Here is a 20261-nt window from a genome sequence, read left to right as displayed (position 1 = left end):
GCTAGGAACTGAGGATGCAGCCATCAACCAAGGACCAGGAAGACTTGTTCTCATATTAGCCATGACTACAACTCAGTAGCTTTTGAACACTTATAGTATTTGGTAAAGAAAGTAATCTAACAATACTTTTTATTTTCCCATATAACCCAGAGCACCTAGCCCCACGTCTGCTTATAGGAGGCAACTCCAGTTGGCATTTGACCCTTACCATTTTCATTTCCCTAGAACTGCAACGTCCCTTGGCTTCCACGGCGTTATTTCCTTCTGGGTCTCCTCCTACACTGGCTTGATTGTGCCTTTTCAGCCTCTGTCACAGGATCCTTTTTCCTTTTCCACCACTCAAGTATTGATGTTCCCTGGACTTCTGTTCTTGGCCTGTTTTCCTTTCTTTTGGACGATCTCATCACCCACAGCTTCGTCTACTCCTCAAATGCTGATGACTGCCAAGTATTTCTCTCCAGACCTTCATCTCCCTCCTGGGCTCTTGACCCATATTTTCTATAGCCTGCAGGAGCAGTTCTGGATTGCCTACAAAGGCCTTTCAGATTCAATATGTCTAAAGCCAAAGCCATTATCTTTTCCACCCAAATTCCTCCTTCTTCTCATTTCCTTATCTTGATTAACTACATCTTCTACTATGTCTTGAGATAAGATACCAAGGAGCCATCCTTGACACTCATGCCTACCTTCCTCATCTTCCCTTCTGAACACACACTGTAAATTTTTATCTTCTCAGTATCTGTTGAGTCCACCTTATTGTCTCCATCCCTAGAGCAACATGCCTTAGATTAGAACAACAATAGAGTACTGGCTCAGCAATAACATGGCCTGAGTTTTCATCAAGGTTCTGTCACTAACTGCATGACCACGGGGAGATTACTTAACATCTTTGGGCCTTAAAAATTAAATAAGCTAATATATGCAATGCCTTCATAGCAGTATCTGAAACAAAAGTAAAACTCAAAAATATTAGTTATTGGTTTTATTACTATTAGCATGTTAAGTAATATTGATATTGATATTGTTATTGTTCCATTTGCTGGGCACAAAACAGATAAATGAAAAAGTGAATCATTTAATTAACAGGTATTATTAGAATGGGTTGGAAGATTGTTACACAGTAGAAACTGAGGATCTAGTCCTATTATGCATTAAGTCGCTATGGAATTTCAACAAGTCTTTTTAACCATGTGAACCCTGACCTTCACTCTATAAAGTGCAGATTAAAAATATCTAACCTAGATACTTGCCAAGGTTTTTGTGACAACATCCTCACAATATGTGAGCCCTGTGGAATAAAAGAAGCATTCTGAAAGGAAAAATGCTTACTATCAGAATATGCCTTGACAGACTCTAATGTTTACAACAAAACGTTGAGGTAGAGAAAACATACAAAGGATTAAGGGAAGGGAGAGTCTCAGTTCCTAGAAGGAATAACACAATCATATTACAAAAGGAGGTGGAAAGAGGTGAGTGGTGATGAGAATTCTCTCTGAACCAGGCTAGAAGGACAACAGGAAGCTATATCAATAGAAAATTTAATTACCTTCAAACCAATTAATCAAATTTGGGGTAATCCCCAAATAATATGGTATTTAGCACATGATGTCAAAATCTTCCAAATATAAATATAATACCATGTTCAAAAGGAAAAAAGTAAATGATTTTCTACTAGATAACTGTTTCAATGATATGTATTCATTCTCTTGAAAAAGTTTAAAAGTAGCAAGGGAGAGAAGGGAAAAGAACAGAACTTCACTACCTCAGAAGGAAATATGACAAAAGATAAAAGCGTGAACAAGACCCTAGGGACTCCCAAAATAACCACCTAGTTAAAGATATTAAGAATGATGAAAAAGAGCCAGAAAACATCTTTGAGGGAAGTGTTTTGCCTAAATTATTTTGGAGGTGGTTATTCAGCAAACAGAAACACACCTGGGAATGCATCTGGAAGAAAACTTAATTACTGAATCCTTGTTGAATCATTCTTTTTTTTTTTTTTTTTTTGCAATTTTCTTTTCTTCTATTCTGACAAATATTGCTATTTACGTTTCCAAGCCACTAGGAATAAAACTAGACAGAGGGGGAAAATAAACAGAATAAAATACAAGCTTAATGTAATTTGCCTTTTATCAGATTGTGCTCCAGTATGGACACACGGATGACAGGGATTAATGAAAGGAAGAAAAAGAACTCAGGATATTAACGAGTGAGCACGACTTTTTTGCAGATAGATTGGAAACGTAGGGAATAGGACAGGCTGGATGATATGAGGTAACTGTGACTCAGAGAAGTCATCCTGCCAGATTGACCCCAGCTTCATGCCCCTGTGCCTCCTCACTGTCTGAGCACACAGGAGAGAGGTCAGAGGACAGAACTTTCTCTGCAAAGCTGCCCCTTCCCCTCTAGTTTGCTTTCCCCACAAAAAGATTCCCCTTTACCCCTGAGTACTCATTAGGTATTGGTTGTGGCATTTCACTTGGAAATCTCTGGGTATAGTAAACTTAGGGGTGTGTGAATGGATATCACAGGGCTAAAAGGGTTAGTATGGGAAACAAGACAAATTAATCCAGAAGTATACAGTACACTGACAAATGATAATGGTAAATTCTGAGATAGGTAATACCATGGAATTAAAAGTCAACACAAAGACGCTAACAGTATGGTGCAAGTTACTTTAGATCCATGCAACTTGCAAGGAAAACAAACTGGTCATTAATTCATTCAAATTTTATTTACTGAGTGAGGGAGAAGAACCTTGTCTCCCAAGTTTAAGGTCTAGTTAACATAAATCAAAAGTCCACTGGACTTTTAATAAAATAATTTGTGTAAACGGTTAGGTCTTTTAATTCATAAACCATTTCATTTCTTTTTTTTTTTTTTTTTTTTTTTTTTTTGCTGTACGCAGGCCTCTCACTGCTGTGGCCTCTCCCGTTGCAGAGCACACGCTCCGGACGCGCAGGCTCAGTGGCCATGGCTCACAGGCCCAGCTGCTCTGCGGCATGTGGGATCCTCCCGGACCCGGGCACGAACCCGTGTCCCCTGCATCGGCAGGCGGACCCTCAACCACTGCGCCACCAGGGAAGCCCCAACCATTTCATTTCTTAAAACGTATCTATCAATAGGACATTCTTGCATATTTCTTTCACACTTTCATGTGTGAATTTGAGGACTAAGCCATTCTTTTACTTAGCATTAGAACATATTCTTAAGAACTCTGCATATTGTCATTTAAAAAAAATATATGTGAATATACAGTTTATGTTGGGGAGTGACTGTGTAAATTCAACGCTGCTCAAATGGGGTAGGACCCAATTAAAATTTATGTCCAAGGCCCCAAGGTCCTGGGAACCCTAATTACATCCTTGCCATATATCACAGTGAAAAATCCTCTCATTGGGAAGTAAGTCTTTAAAATTACACGAGAAAATAAAAATAAATGATTCAAGTTTTCTACTTTTTAAAATCCCAGTATTATGTTAAAAAGACAACAGAGAAGCCAGTAAAGTGACAGGTAATGAAAAGTAAAATTTATGAGGTATTTATTAAAAATTATAAAAACACAAATCTCTCTCAAACCAGAATCGCATCTCTTGCTTTGTTCTATGTAGTTTTCTTCCATATCCCTATAAATCCCATTACATATTTCAAGAAATCATCTTATCCATTTAAATAAAAACATCAAAGGACTTAGTTAATTTTCCAACAGGATTAATAAATTTGAATAGAATAATTTCAGTCATATGATTGTCTGCTCATGACCAGCGGTTTTAAATTAGTATATTAAGTAATTTAGACACTTTTCTTTGCAAAGGTTGCCTGATTTAGTACATTCCCACATGCCTCCACACGTGCTAACACTACCAGGTTATCTTCAATCTAGCTGCCATTATGGGAGTGGCTGCCAACTTTCAACCAATTGAAGAGAATAATGAATCAGCTTCAAGTTGGCTCATATGTAAACTTCTACTGCTCCCAGCTAAAACAGGGGCCAATTTCAACTGTAAAGAAAATTAATTAAAAAGATTTCACCTCCACTGTTTGAGAAACATGGCACCATGAACACCGCTGAACTAACAGCTTAAAAGCATGCAGCTTTATGTAAAATCCCATAGTGTGGATTTCAGTCTCAAATGCTATAGGTTGTTTTAAAGATTGGATTTTTTGAGGAAACAGATCAGGAAATACCTCATCCCTAAATTCATAACATGAATATTTGAGAAGCCTCACACTGCTGGAGAAAAAAATAAATAAATGAGACTCTTGTTTGTTAAAGGTTCATTACAAAAAAGACTTCAAAGGTTTCAGAGGAAAAAAGATGCATATGAAAAGGGCCACATTTATACTCCTTCTAAAAAACAGAAAAAGTGAGCACCAGACACACCATTTTAAGTGAGAGCCACTGCATGAATTTAGCGTTAGACATAAACTAGGGCAATGTGGTAATATCAGACCCTCTTTCTAAGAATGACAATACTGTATTAAATTTTAATAAACACTGAACAAAACAATTTTATGCTGGATCAGTTATCCAGACTAGTGGTTCTATAGAAACCCCTGAAACTTTGGTGTTTCCAAGAATCATGAATCTATTTGGCATAAAGCTATATAGGGAAAAGTAAGTAAATGTCAGAGCAGAAGAGTGCTTAAAATATTTCATTTATTTCTATATGTCCATCATAGTTGGAAATTATTCACTGGATAGGTGAACTTCCCTGAGAGGACAGGAAAACTTTTCCACTAAAGAGTAAAGTTAGATTATTGAGTCCTCACAAGATTGAGGCTATACTATTCTTTACAAGCAACAGGATAGATGGGACAAAACATACAATTTTTTGGTTCTGATGAACTGTCTAAAACTATATATAGTACAGAGTTAATTTTTAAAAAATCACCTGGAGATGCTAACTGGCTAGACTCATATTCTCCAATCCCAGTGAGTCACAGCACTTGAAACTGAAATTGTGGATGGATGGGTGGGATAGGTTGTCTTCTCTAGGTATCTCTAATTTCCTCCCCAGGGATCTCTGATATTTCCAGTGCTGGAAATACTGGAGATCCCTAGGTAGGTTCTGGAGCCTTCCACACAGTTGGGATAGTTCTAGAAAAGTCACATGGATGCCACAGTGTAATTCAGAATCCAAAGAAAGAATAATGAGCTTAGTACTATTTTCTAATACTTTGATGGGATCATCTTTTGACCCGTATTTAGCTCATGGATGCTGTTGAAACTGTTCAAAATGCAACAGATTTAAAAGGTCCATCTTTGGAGTAACATAAAAGGCTAAAACTTGTTGGGAAATTGTTGCCCAGTTAAGTAGCCACATTAATTTCCCAAACAACTGAGTCAGCACTCACCCAAATGGAGGTAAAAGGAGCTGCTGATTCCTTAACCTCACTGAATCACATTAACACAACTATTTGGAAAGTGTTCTAGTCCATTCTGCACAACAGGCTGCATGTCTACACTTGGCAAAATCTTGTGCAACAGGTATGGACTGTGTGCATTATTTGCTACAGCTCTAGTAAGCAAAAGGCAAGCAATTTCACAGGTGTAACCAATTATTTGCAATTCTGAAAACATGCTATTCACCAGCACCAGCGTGCCCAGAAGGCCTCTCTTACATGAGACAAGTTTACCTATAATAAGCTAGAATAAATGCAAAGGAGGGATACAGGCCAACAACAGACATCTATTGTAAAAATCCTTATTCTTTAGCCTTGCTCTCAGTTCTGTTCAAGATCAGGAAGTATTAGAGATCCATCATTATTCTATTTTCAACTTTGAAAGTTGTATATACTTAACGATTATAATTATGAAATCTTAGAATAAATATACTTTCTGTTCACTGATTTGAATATTCGAACAATTAGCTGTATTTGCTTGAATGCACACCAAGTGTCTTTACTTCTGGTGGTTAGGATAATCAAGAAATGCCTAGAGGCGAAAAAAAAAGTAGACACATAAAGGGAAGATGAGGAAGGAAGGAGAAAGTAAACAGAAGAAGAAAAAGATTTTTAAAAAACCTGTATGTAGTCAGGATAAGTGACTAATTGAAGGTGGAAAAAATAATTGCTTACAATTTGTACAAACCAATCATATCCACGTAGTCCTTGGTACAAAGGTACATAATTATAAACAGGAAGATGGATATAAAGAGTTGTATTTTAATTTAGAAAAACAACAGAGGAAAAGATTATGGGAAAAAATTATGGAAAGTAGAAAGACCCAGGCCACAAATATGCCAAGATAAATGACATAGCCCCAGTGGGGAGAACAGTGCCCCAGACGAGAATGTTCTGTATGACCTTGGCCAGCATTATTTCCTGCCTTTTATAATCACAGAAGGCATTCAACGTTTGGTGATGATGAGAAGTAGGATTTTGAAGAATATAATTATAGGCTGCAAGTGTTTTCTGTCGAAGCAAAATTATCATTCATGTCTGAGATTGTGTAAATGTGCCTTAATTTTGGTCAATGGCAATTTGAACTTTAAAAAAACAGAATCCCAAAATCTCCTTATAAATCCCATTCTGCAAGAAAACCACAAGGATAAATGTGTAAAAGCAAAGACATTCCCAGATACTCTTCAAAAAACGGTATCTCATAGAAAATTATCTCTTTTGTAGTGACATGATTTGACCTACCTCCACGTCAAAATCAGTTGACAACTTCAAAAAGCCACATTAAAGGAGATTTAAGCAGAGCAAGGCTAAAGCAGTTTTCATCTACTAGGTCAGGTACAGAAATGATCACAATGCACATTACCTTAGGAAGACTGGCAACCTTACACAAATTAATGGGGTGCGATGCACAGATGGAAGGTGGATAAAACTGAGGGGCAAGAAGAAACCACATCAAGGGTGTCTAAGGAAAACTTAAAGGCTTTGAAAGCTTCGAAAGTCTCACCTCTCTCTGGTACCTTTAATTGTGGCTACCATAAGTGCATTTTTGCCACATGCTTTTAAAAGAAAAAAGGAGATGGTTATTTTCTTAAATGCTAACAGACTTACTTGTCTTTCAGAAAATCCACTACTCTTTTGAAGTCAGCCACGCAGTATTCTCTTTTCATTTCCATGAGCACAGTGTCAGAGGCAGACTGGACTGGTATGTGCAGAAAGGCATACACTCGGGGGTGATTAAGGATTTTTGCCATTTCCTTGAAAAAGATGGAAGGAGAAAACAATCACTGTAACAAATCAGAGAATGGTTTCCCTCAGATCAGTTCTCACGAGTGCAAGCAAATACACACAGCTGAAAACGGACCAATCTTCTAGGCTCCCCGAGTGAAAGTCCACCAGCATCACTCTAGGGTGACATCTGGGAATTTAACATGACTTTCGGAGGATTTCACAGAAGTGTTATTTCCTCACGGTCATTGCCTCTCTTAGGTGACGAAACAGACATAAGCTCATGTAATGCCTAGAGAGTAAAAAAGATTTCTGCATACTTCAAAATAAACACCACTCCTCCCTTCCCTCAAAGCAGTGTTATATTCTGCCCTGTTACATTAGCAGCAGAAGCAGCAACATTTAAGGCAAACGGTCAAAGCTGTAGAATCCTGTGTACGTGAATAAAGTTCCCAAATTTAGGGCAAGTCAACTTTTTTTTTTTTTTTTAACGCTGAAGGAGAAAAAGAAATCTGTAACTCACCTGTTTCTTTTTTAGCTAGTTAGCAAACACTTATTTTTGAGTATCTACTATGCAAAAGGCAGAGTATCAGACAATGAAGCCAACCAGTTCACCAATGGTCACCTACTACTACCTACCTTTAAGCTGCAGAGTTCTAAAGAAGAGAAATAAGGAAAGAGCAGAAAGAAGAATCTGTCTTGCAAAGTTAAAGAGAGCAAGTTTAAGTGAAACAAATCAGGAAATTCAGAGATGGTTCTAAATTCCTCCAAGGATACAAAGTGGGTAGAAAAAAGAGTTGTAAAAGGAAAATGGTGGTAAGGAAACCATTTATGTGAGCAAAAAGAAAAATGTGACTAATTTATGGCCCATCAATGGGTTGGGGGAGAAGAAGTAAGGAGAAAAAGAGGGGGAGGGGAAAAGGGGGGAGGAGAGAGAACACTAAAGGTCCAATAGAGATAAAAATGTCAAGAAAGGAACTACTCTTCAGTAGCTTGCATGTGTCCAGTGATTTTTAGTTTTCAAAGTACTGAACCATACTTCCACAAAGTACTGTACCATACTTCCACAAAGTACTGAACCATACTTCCACAAAGTACTGTACCATACTTCCACAAAGTACTGTACCATACTTCCACAAAATACTGTACCATACTTTCACATCTGTCATCTCGTTCTATCATTAGAACAGTATTTTGAGGGACCTTATGGAGTCAAAGAGCCACCTAATGCCATACAGTCACCTCTCTTAGCTGTTCAGGGCTCAGTCATGCATATGTATCACCCATACCCTTCATTCCTTCATTTTCTTTCCATTGACTATAATATTAGTATTTTTACCAAAGTGGAAGAATAGAGTGACAAACTCAAACTAACCATCTTCTTAGGAGCAGTTTAGTTGGTTTAAAAAATCCTTCTAAGAGATTCAAATAACCAAATGATACTACTCATGGATATCCTTTATTGACCTTCTCTTCCAGGCATTAATAGGGATATACCTTGTTATATACAGATTACTAAATTGGGACTGAAGTTCAAGAATTTCTTATTTAGCAGCAAATTAACTGGGGAACACATCATCTGAAGATTTCCCTCACAAAACTGTTACATTTCTTGGCTGGCTATTTAGTTAGAAGGCTCTTCATCTCCTTACTCAACACCTTCCATGTATAATAAGGCTGTGGGATGCAGGGCAACATTTATCACCACCTACTCTACAATAAATATGTTGTCCTCCTGCTAGATTCTCTGTCTTTCAGGTTTTTCATACTTGAATATCAAGATTCTTGAACAGTGTGAGAAAAACAAATTATACAAAAATATCTGTTTTCTAAAGGCGCAGGACTCAGCTTTAGCTAACTTTCAACATACATACTGTTGTAAAAAAAAAATGATACCTTAACAAGTAACACAATTTGTGAAATGAAATTTTACTCTCAATCTCTGTGCCTTGGTTTTCTCATCTGGAGAATGGAGATAGTGATAATACCTACCTCACTGGGCTACCAGGCTGCTGTAAAAATAAAATAAGATAATCCAGTATGTGCTTATGTGTTGGCTCTCAATACATAAACTATCTAACATTTTTCTTCCCTGGACAGTATTTAAAGTTCATGGTAACACGTTTTCATATACATGAATGGGAATATATCAATAAACAGAATAGCTTTTCAACAAGGCAGTTTCCTTACCTAGTAAGTGAAGGAGAGATAACTTGTACTGACTTGCAAAATCTAAATTTGAAACGGGTTCCCAGTAAACATGACCCAGGGCCAGAAAGGGTGCAGTTTCTGTTGGAAACACTCAGAGTGGCCTTCTCCTATTAACAGGATACTGCACTAGATGAAGCATTGCCCTATTATAGTAGGACAATTTTCAAATTAAAATGTTAATAGCAAACAAGTAGGATAAATTTGGTGGGTTTTTTCCCCTTTGGCACTCAAAATTAGATTTCCCACTAGTAATTATCTTCAGCTTCATTCTACAGACTTTGCAACTTTGTAATAGTAGGCACCAGAACACAAAATAAAAATAAACCTGCCCCTTATTTAAAGTCTGTATTTCTTCTACTAAAAGAATCATGACTTAACATAGATTAATGTACCCCAAAGACACAAAGTACATATTTTTTCTTTTGTTTTTCCTTTTATCCCTCTTCTCTCTCAGCACTGTTGGTTAAGAGTAACCTTTGGGCTACTTCCCCTTTCAAAATTCTTCTCTATTTTTAAGGTTCAGCTTAGAGTTACAGATTCTCTACTGCAAGAGATGACTTCCTCCTCTGTGATTCCTCAGCAACCTGTTCCTGGTGTTACCAAAATATCTCCTTGGCTCTACTTTGCAACATGGGTCATGCATCTCCAGATGGAAGGTGGACAAGGCCTGCGATTATGTTTTACTCCTCTCTGGATCTCTACAATGGCTAGGACTGTGCTGAGTACACCGCCAAACATATAAACGTAGATCTGAGTCAAAACTACATCAAGATACAAAGAGAGAGATTTAAAATATAATTGCTATTTGATAGGAAGACAAATTTTCAATTAGTTCCATTTGGTTAAAGCAGGTAAATAAGCACATATTCAGGCAGGTAAACAAGCAGATAATCAGCCTGTTTTAATTTTAGAACAGTGAAAAATTATATATGAATATGTAAGTAAATATATGTCTAAGAAAAGATCAGATTCTTTATAGGTAGCCCCACCATGGGTTATAATTCTAAAAGTCTGTTGGAGCCTTAGATTGGAATTACAATGTACATTCTTATGGAAATAATTTATAAATGGTGTGCCCAAGAACAGCAGCCATGAGCAACCCTACGCTCAGAGCTGGGTAAGGGAGTCTGAGTAGACAGGCAACTATGTGTGCAGACATGTGTGCACACAGGCCTGTGTAGGTCTGTGTGTGCATGCATGCACATGGGTGTGTTTTAAGGAGCCCTGGTAGCAACTAGCATAGAAATAGTATCTATTTTAATATATGGTCATTTTTTATCTAAGGGTTGATGTACCAAGGCTGCTTAAAATAGATGGTGACTATTTCATAGGTAAAGACCAGAGAATGTCTAACAGATCAACAAAACAGTATTTCTATCTGGTGTTTTCACATGGGGTTTTCCTATTACAAATTGGTGTTCATCTCACTGTTTGTGATTTTTTTTTTTTTTTTTTTGCCGTACGCGGGCCTCTCACTGTTGTGGCCCCTCCCGTTGCGGTGCACAGACTCCGGAAGCGCAGGCTCAGCGGCCATGGTTCACGGGCCCAGCCGCTCCGCGGCATGTGGGATCCTCCCGGACAGGGGCACGAACCCGTGTCCCCTGCATCGGCAGGCGGACTCTCAACCACTGCGCCACCAGGGAAGCCCCTGTTTGTGATTTTTTAATGAACGTAAAGAGCAAAGAAAAAATAATGAATGAAAACAGACTTAATTTAAAAAAGCAATTTACGTATGGTGCATTTTTAAAAGAAATGTTAAGTTTCACTTTTATTGCCCAGCAGTCATCAAATTAATCATCATATTCTACCTGGTTTTGAATATATATACTACCAGCTGAACAAAGTCACTCAGTGTATATTAATACTTGCATTCAGATGTCTCTGCATTCACAGTGAAAGCCCTCTCAGATTATAGCTTTGTTAGGAAGTATTGTACCTGCATACTTAAAATGCTAAATTATGTAACACTGCTATGTTTTTTTTTTCAGCTAATCTAAGATATATGTTGAAGCAAGAAAATACCTCAAAAAAAAAAAAAAAAGACAAACTATACCACTTATCCTTAGGCATGAAAAGATAGCTTATTTGACATACAATTCACACACCATACCATTCACTCATAAAATGTATGCAATTAAATGTTTTTTAGTATATTCACAGAATGGTGCAGTTTGCCTGGAAATTTCTTGTTTATCACTCAAAATTAAACTCCATTTGGGGTGGAACTTTCTGTGGCCCATACAACACTTTATTTCTTCATCCCCTGTTCTACTTTTGTAATTGATATACAATTCCATTCCAGTATTTATTGAAAACTGGTTAAGAAAAAGGACTCAGCAGTCTAAGAGGCTTAGGTTCTACATTATTTATTTCATTTACTGCTAGTCATTGCGGACAAATTATTTAAATATCTCCAAATGTTCATTTTCTTCATTCATAAAATGACAATGTATCAGTAGGATGCATTAGGTTATGCTGTATAGCATACGATCTCAAAAATCTCAGTGGCTGAGCCCGCGCGCCACAACTACTGAAGCCCGCGCGTTGCAACTACTGAGCCCGCGTGCTTCAACTATTGAAGCCCGTGCTCCGCAACAAAGAGAAGCCACTGCAGTGAAAAGCCTGCACACCGCAAGGAAGAGTAGCCCCCGCTTGCGACAACTAGAGAAAGCCCGCATGCAGCAACGAAGACTCAATGCAGCCAAAAATAAATTAAAAAAATTAAAAAAAAATCTCAGTGGCTTATAACAACAAAAATGTAATTCTTCTTCATGCTACATATCTTTCATGGACTGGCTAATAAAGCTTTGCTCAAGTTGCTTCCACTTGCAAACTGTGAATTTGGAAGAGGGGGAGGAAAAGAGAATCATTGGCTTAAACTTTCTTCCCGCATTTCACTGGTTGTTGCAAGTCACACAGCTGCTCCTGAGCTTAACTAGGCAGAGATTCTCACGCTCCCACGGAGAGGGAAAGCAGGATATTTGGTAAACGGTGATACGTTCTACCATAGAAATAATAAAAATACCTGCACTGTGGAGGGAGGAGTCAGATGAGATACATAAAGTATCGATACTCAGTCGAGGGCTGGACACAAGTGAGTGCTTCCCCATCCAAGGAGGCAGTCGTGTTTACATATTTATAAAATGCAAAGGAGGTTACTGCGTTCTTTGCATCCCCATCCCAGAAACACAGTTTTCTGTTTAATAAATACTTGTTTAGCTGCATCATTTCACATACGAAGCAACCATAACTAGAGCAGTGAAATCACCAGAACATTGTTTCGACTCTGTACCGCGTGATGTGCAAAACGAAAGTTAGCATCATTTGGGATAATCAGACCATAAACAAGTAAGAGTTAAATATTTCTAAATAAATCTTTAATATCTGCCTTCCCATTGGGTTCTTTAATTATTTACGTCATATTTAAGAGAAGCCAATAGAATTTGTCTGAGTTGAACACTCAGTCTAACTGGGTTGCATGTATTATCCCCATTAAATTGATCAGTTATTGAGTTGTTCTTTTAGTGTCTGGTAGACATGGTCTTTTTTTTAATGGAAAAAAGGGCAACTATATTTTAAATATATATATATTATATATATATAAAATATATAAACATATATACTTTACATATACATAATTTTTAACATACATCTATGCATGTTATATAGAGTTTGAATCACAACAGATTTTATTGTTAGCTTTCTTCTCTGTTATTTTATTTTAAAATTAATACCGTAAAATTGACTTTTTTCTATGTGTTCAGTTTCATGAATTTTAACATAGGTGCAGATTCATGTAACCATCACAACAATCCAGATACAAGGACTCTTTTGATTTCTTGGCATTAGCAGAGCAGAATAATAATTTAAAAATAAAACAAAACACTGATAATATCAGTAGAACATAAATGTGTGTACAATTACAACTCAGCATTTTGACATTAGTATTAATGTGTATTCTTATCTTCAAAATGTGAAGTCTGATTATTGACTCTGACACTAAGATGAGTGGTAATGGTAAAGGGGGACTGAAGTCCTTTTAACATTTCTATGAAAGCTAATTAGAACAGATGTTTTGTCTCAACTTATTTTAATGCAAATATTGAAAATGTTAACTCTTTGCAGTTTAGAAGTGAATTTCCTGTTATAATTAAGTCACAGATCAAATGTAAATTAGAATCTGCTCACAATATCCACTCCTTTTCATTTGGGATATAAGGATTGGAAGTGTTCTCTTTTTGTGCTCCTTGTTCACTTTCTGAGGTTATTAATGATAATTTATTTTTAGATGGCTGAAAGTAAATGTAGGTGCTGGTAATTGACTTAGTGGCTGTTACAGTGTCATTAATGAAAATAATGGATGAAATATGACTCTGATCTTATTTTATCTTGACCTATATGACCTTTGGAGCATTGAAGGTGACTCCAGAAATAGGATTTCCTAGAACACAGGCACTGATGTTTGACCTTTACCTAGAATCCTTTGTAGGATTTACTCTAAAATAAACATTTTGATTAATCAACTGGGTTATCCAATCATCCATTCATTCAACTGTAATTTAACTGTTTAAGCACCAGGCATTAAGCAAGGAAATGGAGAGATAGAGAAAAACACTGTATACTCTTGGGGTATGAGCATGTATGGTAAAATTGTAGGACAGGGAAATAAGAGCTAATTGAAGTCTGTACAGTGTGCTCTGCCACTGAGAGTACAACTACCTAAAAAAGAGATATTTAAAATAATATAACATTGCTACAACAGGGATGAACTTTGAAAACATTATACTAAGTGAAATCAGCCAGACACAAAAGGACAAATATTGCATGATCTCACTTACATGAGGTACCTAGAATAGTCACATTCATGGAGACAAGTTGGGGAGAGAGGCATGGGGAGTTTATTGTTTCCTGGACACAGAATTTCAGTTTGGGACAAGGAAGAAGCTCTAGAGATGGATAGTGGTGACGGGTGCATAATACTGTGAATGTACTTTATGTCCCTGAACTGTACACTCAAAAATAGTCAACAGGTAACACACATAAGACATAAGGCTGTATATCTTGTAAAATGATCCAATAACCTGTCATATCAGTTCTGCTTCTTTTAGTCTAATAATATCAATTATATCTTTAAAAGTACATTTGGGAAAAATAAGGAGTACACTTGGGGACCACTTAATGATTCTCTACCTATTCACTCTTTTATCAAATATACCAACTGTAACATTATTTGTTGAAATCACTTTAAAGAGAGAATTGTTTGTTTGAGGGTTGGACTCACAGATCTTATAGGCTGAACCTGTTACATACTTCTAAAATAAAGATGCATATGGTAATTAGTGTACATAAAATAATGAAAAACACTGTTCTTTTAAAAAATGAATGTTTTTCTGTATTATAAAGGTAATATATATTCATTTTTAAAGTTTTAGAAAAACAAAAATAGAAAGAAAAAAATAAATCATAGTTAAAGCAATACTGTCACTATCATCTTGAAGCAATTATATTATAAAATTATATTTGATACCATTTGGTGGGTTTGGAGAAAGTAAAATGATTTTCAAAGAACAAAATATTAAGTTAATAATATTTCTTAACAATACATCACTCAGTGTGAGCTCAATTTCTTCAAAAATGAAAGAAGTAAACCTTTCTTCTAAGCAGGGTTCAAATCACCTAGGCACTTATACTCAAGGGGCTCATTCCACATTAGCATAACAGGAGAGAGAAATGTGAATATGAAAACAACAAGCAAAGGAGAATCAGAGATAAGAATCAGCAAAAATGCCTTAGAATCATTCCTGAAGAAGTTATTACCATTTGAGCAACTCTGTCCCTGGAGCTATGATGAGAGAGTAGAAAAAATAAATAGACCTGAAAGAAATTTCTTTGTTCAAAAACAAAAACAAAAATGAGAATGAAAGTAAAAGGAGAAAAGAGGGATGGGCAATTCTTTCCCCATTCCCAAATTTATTGTAATGTAAGGGAATTCTCAAAACATGGACCAGAAGAAGTCATTTAATTGGAATGATTATTAGAGGGAAGAAGCAAGCTCTCAGCACTCTCCAAATCACAATACTATCAAGTTGTACAGCACCGGTAGAAACAGTAATAATAGTGATAAGCATCCTTATGTGCTAGACATTTTGCTGATTCACAGGGAAACCTGCAGAGCTCTGGCGGGGCCTTCCTGGGTATAAAAGCCCCTCTGTGACCCCCATTTCTTGTTTGTAGAAAAAAAGGCTTTAGTCCCCTAGGCCTCCCCCAAATTCCAAAGAGCAAACTCAAGTAGGTACTAATTATGGAAGTGAGAGAATGCAGAAACAAAGGAAAAGCAGTCAAGCAAGAAAACTAGTAACAGCTTAAACAATAGTTTAAGGATAAAACAGAGTCCTAGTTCCTCCTCAAGGGATATACATAACAATTTGACACAAATCTTTGAGTTGTTCTGCAGAAACTAAGACCCACAGCCAGATGGAGGCTGGTGATTACATGCTGATCACAAGCAGTAGGCCCCTGACTGGCTGGAACCAGAAGGTTGATGATAAAGATTCCCAAAACATCACCCTGTCACCTCACCACCAACCAATCAGAGAGAAGTCCATGAGCTGCAACCCTCACCCCAAATGCTGCCTTTAAAAATCCTTCCCTGAAAGCCATCAGGGAGTTCAGGTCTTTTGAGCATGAGCTGCCCATTCTCCTTGTTTGGCACCCTGCAATGGATGCTGTACTTTTCTTCATCCCTGATGCCAGGACACTGGCTTTGCTGCCAGTCAGGCGAGCAGATCCAAGTTCAGTTCAGTAACAACACTCATTATCTCATTTAAATTTCTGAACCTAGAGAGTAGTTTTACTGAATCTAACACTCAGGGAAGTTACAACCTTGTCCAAGGCACAGTGGTACAACTGGAGTGTAAATACAGTCACCCTGACTCTCAAAAGTTACCAACCCCCATATATGTCTCTTTCGCATATGGATTATTTTGAGCTAAAGGCCATTGAGAGCCAGCAGACCCAGGAAAAGGTCTAAAAACAGGGCCTATGTTTTCCTTTTGTAAAAGGAATTTCTACTTATAAATTTTCCATCTTTTTTTTTTTTTTTTTTGGCTGCATTCGGTCTTTGTTGCTGCGTGTGGGCTTTCTCTAGTTGCAGTGAGCAGGGGCTACTCTTTGCGGTGCACTTGCTTCTCATTGCTGTGGCTTCTCTTGTTGCAGAGCATGGGCCCTAGGTGCATGGCCTCAGTCGTTGTGGCACACGGGCTCAGTAGTTGTGGCTCACGGGCTCTAGAGCGCAGGCTCAGTAGTTGTGGTACACGGGCTTAGCTGCTCCGTGGCATGTGGGATCTTCCCAGACCAGGGCTTGAACCCGTGTTCCCTGCATTGGCAGGCAGATTCTTAACCACTGCGCCACCAGGGAAGTCCCGAATTTTCCATTTTTAAAGGTAGAAGTTTTGGGAAAAAAAGATGTAAATATGGAAACTCCATAGTAGGAAGAAGAGAACAAAATTTTAACAATTCCTATCAATGGTGAAGACAAGACTTAAATATGCATAACAAACCTTTCTAAACAATCCCTGTTTACCATACTTTTCCTGGTCACCTTCCCATAACTAGTCTTCCTCACCCAGAACTACAAATCCGTTTTCTTTGGTTTTAGCATAAGATGGTATATAAACCCAAGTTCTAAACACCCTTTGGGGTTACTGACTGCTGGGTGCTTCCATGCATATGAGCAGAAAGCACATGTTAATAACCTTCTGTTTTTCTCTATTTATCTATCTTTGGCTAGTGTAACTTACAGAAACCCACCTGGAGAACCCAAGAAAGGTAGAGGAAAAGATTTTTTACTTCCTTACACTCCATTCCATCAAAATGTGTCTCACAAATGTGTCCCCCCTAAATCTAAAATCATTCCTGAGGAACAGCACTAATTAATTCACATGACAGTGTTAACTAACAATAAGTCATTTCTGGGAGCAGGGCTTGAAATAAGCAGTGGAGAGCTGTCTCTCCAAAACAAGACCAAAATAAAATCAAAGAGTTTAAAATTTTCAGTTTGCAAAATTCTCCTTATGTTTGATTTATTAGAAATGTGTGCATTTTTTCCAAATGTCTCAAAATGCATGAATTAATTGCTTCTTATTACATTAGTTGAAATTAAAATATAATAAATTAATAGGATCTTTGCACTCTTTTGTTACTGAACAATATGGAATTTGAGGTCAAATGGATAAATGGGTATATAATTTTTATAAAGCAACAAAGAGGGGCCTATTTCTTCCTTGTTCTACTTTAATTGTTTTCACTTGGTAAAATTGGCTTCACGAGTCAGTTCTTTAATTGGATCTGAAATGAAAGCATTTCCAGTTACTGCATGGTAAGCTAGCTTGTCTAAGAACACCTAGTCAGAATATTTTCTGAGATTTGAATCTGCTGCTCTTTTAAGCACTGTGGTGCCAAAGTTATAGGATCAGATAGCTTGTATAGACTATAAAGAAAGATCAGGAAAAAATTCCATGTGATGAGCCAAATTTACCTGTTAAGACTTGAGCTATTTTTTTTAAATGTTCTGTTATTTTTTAATCAAATGGAAGTTAAAATCCTATGCAATTAAAATAGATTTCTTCTGATTAGAGAGGGAAATGAAGATTTTTATTTTCTTCTTTTCTGTCAAAGTCTGTAGCCTCTACAAATATAGAAATCTGATGTACCTTAGGCAGAACCAAGGTTCTGCCTAAGGTTAATAGAAGCAATCATTTGATACATAAGTATTTTCAGATCTTAAATGTTGCCATTTTTATAGGATTAAAGAATTTTTTTAAAAGATAGAGCAGGGCTTGAACTTCATCTTTCCAGTGATCAAATGTTATAAATATATATTGTTAATATATTATGTTTACCTGGCTTCAAAACTGAATAAAGATGGGTCTAAATAACAATGATTAAGGAGATATAAGATACCATGTTACATACTAAGTATCTCCTACTGTCTTAGGTGAGAAAAAGGATTTCCAAATCAAGTACTCTGTCTTTAATATTTCAAAATTAGCTAGAGATCGAGAATCTAGAAGACAGATAGGAAAAAAGAGAACTATGTCCAAGAGAGGTTAACAAAATGTGCAATACCCTGAAATGAATGCCGGTGGAAAGTGATGGCACCATCAACAGTTTTTCATAGAATGTTTAGATCACTTCCTTTGTCCCATCCTCAAAGGACTCTAAATAATCTCTCCACAGAATTACTTAAACAGGCACAGTTCAGATAGAAGATCTAGAAAGAGCTGGGATTATTGTGAAATAAGAAGAATAATTTATTCTGAACAAATAGTACTCAGTGTCTCTCCAGAAATGGTGTCAAGAAGTGGGAGAACACAGCCCATATGAAGAAATTTCTCCCAAGAGGCTGCCCTGAGTAAATGAAATGTCTTCAGCTGAGTGAAATGAATACAGGAAAATCCAGTCCCTTAGTGGTTTAAGGATACATTAAAACTACTCATTAAAAATTAAAAACAAATGGGATACTCCCATCTGGGTGTTTATTTTCCCCTTAATAAACTATTGAATGACTTTCCCAAGCACTGATTATATATATGACATTTAAAAATGAACTCACTGTGGATGAATGGATAAAGGAAATGTGGCGTATGTATACAATGGTATACGTATTATTCAGACCAAAAAAAGAAGGAAATCCTGCCATTTGTGACAACTTGGATGGACCTTGAAGGCGTTATGCTACGTGAAATAAATAAATCAGACAGAAAAAGACAAATGCTGTATGATCTCACTTACATGTGAAATTTAAAAAAAAATTTAGAAAAAGAATTCATAGATACAGAGAACAGATTGGTGGTTGCCTATTCTTATCACTTATTGTGATCATTTCACAATACATACAAATATCATATCATTATAGTGTATACCTGAAACTAAGTTGTATGTCAATTATAGCTCAATTAAAAAAAAATGAAAGCAGTATAACCTTGCTGAAGCATTACAACCTTTTCCTCATCAGTTTTAAAACCTCTGAATTTCTCACCTTCATCCATTACACCCCATTAGTTGCTATGTGTTTCTTCTACTACTCAACCCTCAGAAGTCTCTGATATTTGGCCATATCTACCTCCTGAGCATAACTTCGCACTGTCCAGGTCACACAACTTCTTTCTTACAAACTATAGTGTAAATTGGGTCTTGAAATGGGCACAGAGTATTCCTGGAGGGAAACAAACTAGCAGGCAAGGGTCATTTAAAAATGAATTCATGTCCAGGTCTTTAATTTCCATTTGTACTTTTTCATAAAACTGATTTGTCTGTGGTCAAGGCTTCATGCGGGGTCTCCTTTCACACCTCCCTCTCACTTTTACTGAACACCTTCAGGTCACCAAGTAGGGACTTGTGAAGCTGCCTTTTTCAAAACAACATTAACGAGCTCCCATGGCTGCCACCCTCAACATTCATTTCATTAAAAGCAGAATTTATAATAAATTTCTACATTTATGCTTAAGAAGTATTTATACTGTTTTTGATGAATGGTGTACTACTACTAATCTAATGATAATTCGATAAAAAGTGCTTTTTAAAAAATATTTACAGCCTTGCGGTCACAATGTCTTAATTGATATATACATTTTGATACAGAAAAGGGTGGTAGAATGATCAATAGATGACTTTCAAGCTTAAAAATATATTAGATAGAATTCTGTAGAGAAAATGGAAATTTGAATTCTGGGAAAAAAGAGGATGATGTAAGTTCTCCTATTTTTTAATATTTATTTGAATACATTTGAAAGAGTGATATAACAATTTTATTTTACAATTCTATATTTAAAATATACCAGAGGTTACCTCTTCTGCAGCTATTTAAACTTAGCATGAAAAAAATTCAATGTCAATCAGAAAATGTATGAGGTGGCACA

At 36.7% G+C, this 20261-nt stretch overlaps 1 protein-coding gene across 5 annotated transcripts in view; it reads right to left on the bottom strand.

Moving 5' to 3' along the window:
• The window catches only part of CDKAL1 (CDK5 regulatory subunit associated protein 1 like 1), a 657744-nt gene that overhangs the window by 234221 nt on the left and 403262 nt on the right, over positions 1-20261 (bottom strand). For all 5 annotated transcript variants that reach the window (XM_060109792.1, XM_060109791.1, XM_060109795.1 and 2 more), the window contains one exon: positions 7015-7160. In XM_060109792.1, the coding sequence (XP_059965775.1) occupies positions 7015-7160 (146 nt within the window). The remainder of the gene's footprint in view (positions 1-7014; positions 7161-20261) is intronic.

This window comes from Mesoplodon densirostris, chromosome 10 (genome assembly GCF_025265405.1).
Source record: "Mesoplodon densirostris isolate mMesDen1 chromosome 10, mMesDen1 primary haplotype, whole genome shotgun sequence".
Taxonomy (NCBI): Eukaryota; Metazoa; Chordata; class Mammalia; order Artiodactyla; family Ziphiidae; genus Mesoplodon; species Mesoplodon densirostris.
Note: the sequence above shows the minus strand (reverse complement) of the source record. Positions and strands in the feature narration are given on the sequence as shown.